The 11,959-nt window shown below is 41.5% G+C and overlaps 1 protein-coding gene across 2 annotated transcripts in view; it reads right to left on the bottom strand.

The window, feature by feature from the left end:
- Positions 1 to 10,188: 10,188 nt before the first annotated feature.
- Positions 10,189 to 11,959, bottom strand: part of LOC122922805 (zinc finger protein 692-like) — a 405,840-nt gene continuing 404,069 nt past the window's right edge. For both annotated transcript variants that reach the window (XM_044273542.1, XM_044273545.1), the window contains one exon: positions 10,189 to 11,301. In XM_044273542.1, the coding sequence (XP_044129477.1) occupies positions 10,872 to 11,301 (430 nt within the window). In that variant the 3' untranslated portion in view covers positions 10,189 to 10,871. The remainder of the gene's footprint in view (positions 11,302 to 11,959) is intronic.

Raw genomic sequence — 11,959 nt, 5'->3', positions numbered from 1 at the left:
TGAACGAATATCTGCAGTAATACCAAAGTAGAACTGCAGATAAGGAGTCCAGATCACCATTTTAATTTTTTTTCCTAATGCCCACATTCTCCCACTGTCAGCACTCAAAGCTGCGCTGAAAAACACAGTCCAGAATGCTGTGCGTACATAATGGTGAGGACTCCTGTGTACAGGTACAGCAGTGTTGATAATTTTAAACAATTACAGTGGGGGAACAGGGGGCAGTAGGAAAATAAATAGTAGCAATCTGGACTCCTTATCTGCAGTACTGCTCATGTATTTGTATTACAGCAGATAATAGTCCAAAATCGTGGTAACAGATTCCCTTCAAACAATGAGACTACATAATTATTATTTAATTAATAATTAAGGTGTCACCTGGTTTTCTTAGATTACCTCTTAGATTCTCTCAGAACATTCAATAAGGGCAGAATCACACATGGCATAACTGCTACAGATCCTCCATAGCAAAATTGCACGCGGAAAATTCACAGCATTTACAATACCAGTAAAGTGGATGTGATATGTGCTGCATGTGTCCAATCTGCAGCATGCCAATTTATGCAGGGGTTTCACCCGCAGTACAAGCGATACAAAGGTTAAAAAACAGTGCTGAAAAAAAACAAGCCAGTTTTTATTATGTCCGACTTCAGGGGAGTGTGCAGCTATATTTTCCTGACAAAAATTAATCAGAAGACTTGCTATATGTGAATGTACCTTAGGGCTCATTCACATGACCGTATGTATGGATTTGCACCCGTTCCGCAATTTTGCGGAAGGTCTGCAGATCCATTCATTTCTGTGGGTCCTCAAAAGATGCAGACAGCACACCGTGTGCTGTCCGCATCCGTTATTCCGTACTGCGGGTTCGCAAAAATAAACTTCAATGTCCTATACTTGTCTGCATAAAACGTTCCGTAGACCCATACAAGTCTATGGGTCCGCAAAAATGCGAATTACAACGGAAATGTTTCCATATGTAATCTGCATTTTTGCGGATCAATAGCCACAATTTTATTCACCCAGCCCCGAACAAAAATGTATACATTATCAGACAGGTCTGTCTGGGCAAATTCAGACAGAGAAAAAACATCTCTGTAGAGAACATAATAGTTATTATCCAGGAGAGAATAGAATTGTGGGACACTCGTTCAGAATTGTACCATGGCCAAGTCTGCAAGGATAGGTCGTGGTGCGAAGTTGCTGAAATCCTTATGCCGGACAAGTGGGCCAAGGGAGATGGTAAAGTCCATACAAGGATTAGTAAGTAAACTTATATTTTAATATTTCTAAATTATTATATTTTTTTTATGAAATTGGGTTTAGGTTTTCTAGGTTTGCAAACTTCTCTGAGCATCCTGCACATTTTCTCAGTGCACAAGCATGATGTAAGTTTTATCTAGTCTAAATGCATGTAGTATATAGCATGTGCAGCATCCTCACAGAAGTTTACAAACTTCTTTGAGCATGCTGCATGTGCTAGACACTACATGCATGTATACTAGATAAAACTGACTCACAATATTATTAAATAATTTTCAATTTAAATCACAGTAAAAAATCTTAAGACACAATGGCATTCCTGCCGGGATCAATTTTGGCATGAAGAAACAGCACGTAAAGGCAAAAAAGTATTCGTACTCTCGGGACCTTTATGACTTATGAATGATTTATTTCTTTTTTTCTGTTTTATAAAATATTTTTGGACTACCTAAAACATTTTTATGTTTTGCTTTAAAAAAAAAAAAGGTTTCATCAGAAAAGGTATAATCCAAAATGGTATATTACCATGTGTTAGAATAGCACAGTGATGGAAAACCTATGGCACAGGTGCCAAAGGTGGCACTCAGAGCCCACTCTGTGGGCACCCACGCCAGGAAAAAAAGTTTATGGTGTACCAATATGCCTTTGGACTTTTTTATGCCATTTATCAGTACAGGGTGCATTATGAACAGCAGAACTAGCACATTTAATGTAGGCTGCCTATTATAGCTAAATGATAAAGTACATGGAAAATTTACTGCATTGGTATTCGGTTTAAATTCCCTTACGTCCTACCAGCAGCACAGATGGGGTTAACTGCCCCTGTGGACTGGTAGGACCGGCGGAATTTTTAATGAGCCCAAGAACCAATAAACGATCTTCAGCTCCCTGAAAGGGAGGAGATCGTCCCCCAGCCCACCGTGTTTTTTTCTGTCCTTTGGACAGGTGGACTGGCGTGTCGCTCCCCCTCAGGGAGCTGAAGAGTGCCGAGGGGCTCTGTTATCCGGGGCAAAGCTGTGAAAGTCCAGTCAGACAATATGACTGTGGTTCTCTATATAAACAAGCAGGGAGGCAAAAGATCATTGCCCCTTCTTTCAGAGATCGGGGTAATTCTTCGGTGGGCAGAGTCGAACCTTTCCCATCTATCTGCCACTCATATTCGAGGCTCCCTCAATATGATAGCGGACCGCCTAAGTCGAGGATTACCGACCATGGAGTAGTCTCTGCACCCTGAGATCTTCAGGCAGTTAGTTCACAGATGGGGTATGCCAGAGGTGGATCTCATGGCAACCAGGTTCAACGCCAATGTTCTGAGGTTCTGTTCCCTATACAGGGAAGACAACCCCCTGGCGATAGATGCTCTGTCGATACCGTGGAGGTTCAGGATGGCTTACATCTTCCCTCCGTTTTCCATGATACCACGGGTATTGCCGAAAATCCGTCAGGATCAGGCCTCGGTAATAGCCATCATACCGTCCTGGCCCAAGAGATCCTGGTTTACCCAGCTCATTCAGATGAGTCGGGAACAATACTGGAGACTCCCCCCGGAGCAAACCCTGGTGTCGTGGGACACTCACCTCTGCCCAGATCTGCACAGGTTCAACCTGACAGCCTGGAGGTTGATCAGTCCCTTCCCAACATAGAAGGGCTTTCCGAGTCGGTCCTGAGAACTTTGTCGCATTCCCGAGCAGAGTCTACGAAGAAGGCCTACTCCAGGATCATGAGAATCTTCATGTCATGGTGTGATTCCAAACAGGTGGCGTCTGCAGATCCGCCCCTTACTGCGATATTACAATTTCTTCAAGATGGATTAGATAAAGGTCTTTCTCCAGCTACCTTGAAGGTACAGATTTGTGCCATCTCGGCCTGTCTTAACAGGCCACATTCTCGGGACCCACTCAAACGCTTCCTTAAGGGAGCTGAAAGACTAAAGCCTACTATACTGAAACCTATTCCCCAGTGGGATCTTTCAGTAGTGCTCAGGGGGCTAGCATCTCCCCCCTTCGAGCCATTGGAGGAGGTGGGATTCAGATTTTTGACTTTAAAGATGGTTTTTCTTCTGGCTGTAGCTTCAGCCAAAAGAATCTCTGAATTGCAGGCTTTTTCCGCAATTCACCCTTACATCATTTTTCTCCAGGACAGAGTACTCCTGAAGTTTTTACCCTACTTCAGGCCTAAGGTTCCAACCTTCCAAAATATCAACCAGGTAATCTCTTTACCAGTTTTGTTTTCAGCCTCCTCCTCGGATACTCCAGCTAGAGACCCGCTGGACATTTCTAGATGCCTCCAGGTCTATGTGAATAGATCCAGAGAGTTCAGGATAGACGAGAATCTCCTCATCCTGTTTGCCGGTAAGTCTAAAGGCCGTAAAGCGTCTAAAGCTACCATTAGTCGCTGGATCAAGGAAGCCATCAGGGAGGCCTTCGTCTCCCAATCCCTAGATCCTCCGGAGTTTGTGAGAGCCCATTCTACTAGGGCTATCTCCACCTCTGTTGCGGAGAGAAGACTTCTCCCCTTAGAGTTGATCTGTAAGGCGGCTTCCTGGAGTTCTGAGTCAACCTTCATCTCCCATTATAGGATAGATGCTAGGATGGCAGAGTTTTCGGCCTTTGGGCAGACAGTTCTTAGTTCTGCCAGGCATGAGGACCCTCCCTAGGGGATTCTTCTTGCTATCTCCCCATCTGTGCTGCTGGTAGGACGTAAGGGAATCGTTAATTTCTAACGATAATTTGTTTTCCCTTAGTCCTAACAGCAGCACACAAATATCCCACCCTAAGTACCTCCCTTTCAGGGAGCTGAAGATCGTTTATTGGTTCTTGGGCTCATTAAAAATTCCGCTGGTCCTACCAGTCTACAGGGGCAGTTAAACCCATCTGTGCTGCTGTTAGGACTAAGGGAAAACAAATTATCGTTAGAAATTAACGATTGCCATGTTAGCACCATGTAATAAAAAAAAAGTGGTTTTTGGGTTTGCAGTGTATGTGTGTATATATATATATATATATATATATATACACACACACACAGTTGCAAGAAAAAGTATGTGAACCCTTTGGAATGATATGGATTTCTGCACAAATTGGTCATAAAATGTGATCTGATCTTCATCTAAGTCACAACAATACACAATCACAGTCTGCTTAAACTAATAACACACAAAGAATTCAATGTTACCATCTTTTTTTATTGAACACACCATGTAAACATTCACAGTGCAGGTGGAAAAAGTATGTGAACCCTTGGATTTAATAACTGGTTGAACCTCCTTTGGCAGCAATAACTTCAACCAAACGTTTCCTGTAGTTGCAGATCAGACGTGCACAAAGATCAGGAGTAATTCTTGATTCCGCTTTACAGAACTGTTTCAGTTCAGCAATATTCTTGGGATGTCTGGTGTGAATCGCTTTCTTGAGGTCATGCCACAGCATCTCAATTGGGTTGAGGTCAGGACTCTTACTGGACCACTCCAGAAGGCGTATTTTCTTCTGTTTAAGCCATTCTGTTGTTGATTTACTTCTATGCTTTGGGTCATTGTCCTGTTGAAACACCCATCTTCTGTTGAGCTTCAGCTGGTGGACAGATGGCCTTAAGTTCTCCTGCAAAATGTCTTGATAAACTTGGGAATTCATTTTTCCTTTGATGATAGCAATCCATCCAGCCCCTGATGCAGCAAAGCTGCCCCAAACAATGATGCCCCCACCACCATACTTCACAGTTGGGATGATGTTCTGATGTTGGTGTGCTGTGCCTCTTTTTCTCCACACATAGTGTTGTGTGTTTCTTCCAAACAACTCAACTTTGGTTTACTGGTTTGCCAGTAAAACTGTGGAACATCCAGGTGCTCTTGTGCAAACTGTAAACGTGCAGAAATGTTTTTTTAGGACAGCAATGGCTTCCTCTGTGGTATCCTCCCATGAAATCCATTCTTGTTTAGTGTTTTATGTATCGTAGATTCACTAACAGGGATGTTAGCATATGCCAGAGACTTTTGTAAGTCTTTAGCTGACACTCTAGGATTCTTCTTCACCTCATTGAGCAGTCTGCGCTGTGCGCTTGCAGTCCTCTTTACAGGACAGCCACTCCTAGGGAGAGTAGAAGCAGTGCTTAACTTTCTCCATTTATAGACAATTTGTCTTACCGTGGACTTATTAAGAGCAATGCTTTTGGACATACTTTTATAACCCTTTATAGCTTTATGCAAGTTAACAATTCTTAATCGTAGGTCTTCTGAGAGCTCTTTTGTGCCAGGCATCATTCACATCAGGCAATGCTTCTTGCGAAAAGCAAACCCAGAACTGGTGTGCGTTTTTTTATAGGGCAGGGCAGCTGTAACCAACACCTCCAATCTCATCTCATTGATTGGACTCCAGTTGGCTGACACCTCACTCCAATTAGCTCTTGGAGATGTCATTAGTCTAGGGGTTCACATACTTTTTCCACCTTCACTGTGAATGTTTACATGGTGTGTTCAATAGAAACATGGTAACATTTAATTATTTGTGTGTTATTAGTTTAAGCAGACTGTGATTGTCTATTGTTGTGACTTAGATGAAGATCAGATCACATTTTATGACCAAGTTGTGCAGAAATCCATATCATTCCAAAGTGTTCACATACTTTTTCTTGCAACTGTATATATATTGTGCCCCCTGTTCATTGAACAGGGTGATTTTATATCTTATATATTGTTTTTCATCCTTAGGACTAAGGGTGAACATCTTGCGTGGTTGCAGTAGGGGGAAGGATGGAAGGTCTCTTCATTGGACCATCATGAGACTTACCATTATAACATTTCTATATAGATTTTTATATTTCTGTTCTTACGATTAAATTTTGAGTATGAAGGCTCACAAGACATTGTGTTGATATCGCATAATACATGAATGTACTTTGTATGTAATGTAATCTAAAATTGAATACATAACATGATTGATTTACTTATGTCCCCCGTTGCGTTGCCCGTGCGTTTTTTGATCCGCATACATGCATGTGATAACAAGAGTGGGGCTGTGTGCGAACGGGGGTGTTTGATCGACACATTCGCGTGTCTAGATTCACAACATGATTGGCCTCCTTTTGAACAATTGTCTCTGGTGAGATGGGTGGGATTTCTTTTGGACATGGACAAGTGAGTCCCCGTAATCTAGAGGATGTTCCCGGGTCTGCTATGTTTAGGTTTCCAGGAATGGTAACCAACTGACAGGGGGAATTACTCAGTTTGTGACCTGATGATGACAACATTGGCCACTAACACTGAAGTCCTCGATAAGACTAGGGGTTCTTTAAACAACTACTATACTGTACTCAATACTGAATGAGAGAAGTGGCGGTATTCCCGCCCCTCCCTATACTATTATGGTATTCCCACCTACATCTCCCTTTATGACGTTTGTTTCTTATATGTGGCCCTTCATGTGGATCGATACATTGTGGAATGGGGTCGATCCCCCCCTATCGCGCTGCTCATTGGCTCTGTGATTCCCATGACTGTGTGCGAGATCTTTATTTCTGACACGGGCCGATGCAACGGAGGTATAAATTGTATGTGCAAAAATTGTATGTTCCACAGATACAAACTTGGATGTATATATGGATATAATCTGTATATTGATGGCTATATGCGATTACTGCTACACACTTACTGCTAATGTTATCAGCTACACACAAACTTGTACTATTAACATACACTGTGATTCCGATCTGACTCATTCCGATCATGTGACATGTCCAGGCACATGACCGTAGGCTGATCACATGCTGAAAGGTCCTTGGACATGCGCACTTTAAGGAATGACTAAGATATGCGATCACGTGATGGAGAGCCCCAGGAAGGTCCTTGCGACATGCGCAATGGTATGCCTGAGACGCCGACATCCACGAGCATTGACCCCCGCTGCATACCTCTGCAATTTTGTCCATCCATTTTCGAAGGTACACCTGCACACTTTAATTATTTGGATGATACACACCTGAATTGATTTTTATTGTTATCAATGAATGTCTCTGTATATTATATACTGAATGAATTGGGGACATTTTTCATGTCACATTATTGCACGTATAGTTTTTTGATATGATATAACTGTGTTATTATATTTTTTATATTGTTCATTTTATAGTTTATGTACACTAACTGTAATGATTGTAATTGGCACATCAATTGTTCAATTATGGGTCTGTGCTTAAATATGCACAGTGCACAACCTACCATGTCACTGCCTGAGGAAAATCCCATTGAGAGGATTGAAACGTCGCACGCTGGGTGAATAAAGTCTTTTTATTTTTCTACTACGTGGATGTGCTGCGGAATTTCTTTATTTTATATATATATATATGTGTGTACATACAATGTATTTTTCAATTGAGGTATTAGAGTTTTATAATTCAATTGAGGTATTATAATATTGAGGTATTACATATATTCAATTGAGGTATTATAAGTTAAAAAAATAATAATTTATGAAAAATGTTATGTTTTATTAAAAAACTTTGGCTCGCAAGCCCACGTCAAGGGTCCTCATTCTCTTGCGAGTCCCTAAGTCTAATCTAACAATATGTGAACTAACTAAAAATTTTATTTTAGATAAATTTATATAACCATAACCCAAGTTTTATCTACAAGTACCACGAATGCTGTTGAGCTGCCATGAAAATGCACCCTCTGTACTAATAAAGTAATCAGCAAAGAGTTCTCGAACGGCTAGTCCAGCAGATCCAGGTCTTCCATGCTGATTATGGTCTAATCCAACAGATGTGATTGTCGGAGAAGGGCTCACTTCAGGTTCGGAGGGTGCATCATGAATCCTGGTGAAATTGTGTAAAATCACACAAGCCTGTATCACCAAGGTGGCATTTTTTTACCAGACTCATTTGCAAGGATGACATGAACGCTCTTCATTTATTGGACAGTATTCCAAAAGCACATTCAACATATTGAAGTGCATGAGACAGACGATAATTGAATATGCGCTTTCGGTCATCCATATCACTTCTAGGAAAAGCTCACATTACATGTGGAGATAATGAAAACCCATCGTCTGCCACTATTACAAATGGAGCGGCTGAAGCAGAAGATCCGGGTAGTCGCTTGGGCTCTGGCAAGGCAAGTTGGTTGGAGCGAAGTCGTTCACCAATTATAGAAGAACAGAAAATGCGAGCGTCTGCTGTGCTTCCATAGGCCCCAATATTGTCACCACCAGACATCTGAGAAGCTCTGACAGATGTCTTTCAGAACCTCCTCCTTAAGCTTCCCTTTGTTTTGCTTTCATTTTCTCATCTTGTTAGCCTCTCTCAGCTGTCATGTAGTTGCATTGATTGCATCCCTTTAAATCCCTTCCCAGACTGCTTCACTTTGCGGTTTATATTCCTTCCTGGAGTGTGTGCATGCTGATCCTACTTCTGAGTCTTCTACAGATAAGTTTTGTTCATTCATTTGGTTTTTCTGTTTGCTGGATCCCAGGTGACCCTGACTCCCTCCGTATTAAGTGTAGGGAGCCGGTGGCCGTGTCCCCTCACTATTATAGGGTGTTCAGGTGTTATACAGTCGAGGTACGAGGATATGCGATCATCTACCATTGGGATTTTCGCATAGGCTGAGCAGTCAGGGAGAGAGCCAGGTCTGATGCAGGGCTCTCCCTTTTGTTCCTTAGTTTTGGATCCAGTGAGTCGGATATTCATTTTGTGTCTTCTAGTTTCCTGTACACCTTCCGTGACAAATATCAACAATAATACATCTATAATTACTGTCAAACTAAGGCCAACAGCACGATAGAAAAATATTGTTTGAAATTAAAATATTAGGACCCTGAGTGAGGCGGTTTCTTAACACCTATGGAGTTTGGAGTTTGGAAACTGCGCAGATTGATAAAACCCATCAGAAATTCTAAGCCAATCTTCTGCCTTGGGTTATGGCATCAGCGCATCTCCGCTGCCAGATAAGTTGACATATGTGACAGACGATCCCAGATATAATTGAGATTCCCAGCAGATACTCATAATGCAAGGAGGCAAAAGAGTTCCCAGTTGCAAGGAACCTGTAAAGAGAAAAAATACATTTATAAGTTCCCATTTATTAAATCTAAATATTTAACAGTTATAATTAACGATAGACTAATAAACTTACCTCACCGTGACTAGAAGTTTTTCTTTAGGTGAAATGCTGCGCCTCATATTTGTGTCCAGGAAAGTCAGCCCAGAATGGAGAGACGCAAGCAACATATCAAAAGCAGCTACAGACATACGGCAATAACCCTGAAATGTATCAGGGTGCTGCCACAAGTCGAAGTACAAGGTGTGAAAGTGGCCCTTCTGTAGGCGCTGGTAGACAATGGGAAGAACCCACCGCCTCATCTTTCTCGGTTCTTCAGACAGCATAACTGGCTGCCGACCAAATCTCCGAGAAACTAGCCAGTACCGAAGAACCTCTAGTTCATTAGCCATGATACACAAGAAATATAGCCCAAAACAGATGCCGACCAAGCACAAGTTTCAAACTAAGCTCTCTGTGCAATCAAAGCCAGACAAAATGGTGCTAAAGCAATCTGACAGGATTATTGTATACACATTTTCAGCTTTTTTTTTTAAAATTTAACACTTAAATCTCTCTGAAATGTAAAATACAACTTCCGTTTTTTGTGAATCCGCAAAGCCATATTGTGTTTTGTGGATCCGCAAAGCCATACGGTCAGGTGAATGGGCCCTAAAGGTACAGAGTACCGTCCTGGTACTCCAGTGGACGGATGAGAAAGTAATTCTCTGTACAGGCCAGCCATTGAAAATCTGAACACAAGATTCAGCTTCTTATCAGCCATGAGCTAAATAGGTGGACATTCTGAAAGGAAATAAAAACACTAGGGGGTGCAAAAGAAAGTATGCAATAACATTTTAAAAAATTATTCAAACTGAAAAATTGGTAAAAGTCATATATAATCATGGGCGAACTACTTTATTATATATTATACAAATATGTCCACTTATGGTGTACAATGCTCAAATTCTCCATCCATTTGAATGCAAATTAACAATTTCTATAGTGCAGATCTCAACACTTCTGGCTCACCGTGTGCTGCAAAAGCAGGCAGCTCCTTTTCCAGAAATACAAAACTTTGTTTTCATAGTTTAGGGCAAAACTCATTTGATCCTTTCTATGTAAGAATGTACTGAGAGAAGTAAAAAAACGGTGAAACAGTGCTGCCTATAGATAGTGGTCTATGGTTTTGCTGATATCCCTAATAATGGTACAGTATAGCTACCAATGAGAAACGGTTTTATCCCTTCTGGAGGAGAACTACTTTGCAAATGTTTCCCGGGAGCAATGTCTGTAAGACTCCTTAAACACCTTGGATCTCCACAAGGAGAACTAGTCTTTTCCTTTAACCTTGGGTAATTTGCTTACTCTACTGCACTGCATATAGTCAGCCATGGAAAGATATACAATGAGTGGTGACTGTATAAGAAACTGAAATCATTTATTTGGTTCCTTGCCTGGTACATTCGGCTGTCAACCTTGTGTACATGCTGTACTTCAATGAAAGGATGCTGCATCCTGCATCTGTCTGTCAAAACTGACTCTCCATGCTTGATATTAGTGGTGATTTGAGAGGCAGATATTACAAAACAATCACTAGTGATATCCCAGCGTTCCCTGGAGTCTGACTGGACTGCTGGGATGGTTCCTGCACACTCTCTGTTAAGTCTAGATATTCAGGGAATAGAGTCTCTTGTACAACTTCTGGAGCTGTGAGTATCATCTCCTGGTCAGTGTCCCTTGTTAGACCTTCCGTGTGATCATCCTCACAGCTGGCTTCAACATGACACGCTTCATGAATGGAGGAAGCTACAGACTGGGAGGTATCTTGAGGTGCTGTCTCACAGGGAAGTGGATGCTTGCGACTTTTGTGGGCAGCAAGGTTATCTCGCTTCTCAAACCTCTGACCACAAATATCACAGGGGAACCTATAGAAAGAATCAGCATCATGTTTCTTCATATGCCAGTTCAGGGAAGCCTTCTGCCTGCAGGTAAAGCCACAGAACTCACACCTATAAAAAGAAGACATTAAAAAGCATTTCTTCCTAACATAATATAAATTCTAATAGCAACAACAATAAAGAATATAGATTCAGGAGTTGTGTGGAGTCTGATAGCTACTTATAGTGTCTTGCAAAAGTATCAACCTACCTCAAGATGTTTTATATAGATTTTTATAAAATGAAAACCTGAATAATCTAGTTTGTGTAAGTATTTGGAAAATCACATCTTTCTTTAATAAAATCTTTATATCTGCTGTGGTAACTTTCTAGCAGATCTGTTAAGGGAAATATGGCTTTCAGCCAGAACCTCATCCTGATGACCACACAAATATGCCTAATAATTGGACCCAGTGCTATTCACCCATTCAGTATGGCCAGTAGCATTGTGTCCCTTGTTAGCATATCTAAGGCAGTTGAACAACATCCTCTTGACCAAGAGATGGGGGGAGATATTTGGGTGGTCACAGGGTGGAGTCTATGGTGGGGGGCTGGGACACAGCAAAATATAGGTGAAAGTTGGGAGTGAGGCAGGGCTCTCTCTTCCTGCCACCCACTGGAACAACAGCACTTCAGGAGCAAGCTAAGTTATATGTGTGCGTATGTGGGTATGTATATAAGTACAATATCACAGTAGACTTTATATGTGTACATATAGATATTTGTAGTC

Source organism: Bufo gargarizans, unplaced genomic scaffold, assembly GCF_014858855.1.
Source record: "Bufo gargarizans isolate SCDJY-AF-19 unplaced genomic scaffold, ASM1485885v1 fragScaff_scaffold_726_pilon:::fragment_4:::debris, whole genome shotgun sequence".
NCBI classification, from domain to species: domain Eukaryota; kingdom Metazoa; phylum Chordata; class Amphibia; order Anura; family Bufonidae; genus Bufo; species Bufo gargarizans.
The sequence above is the reverse complement of the archived record's forward strand: the minus strand, read 5'-3'. Positions and strand labels throughout refer to the sequence as shown.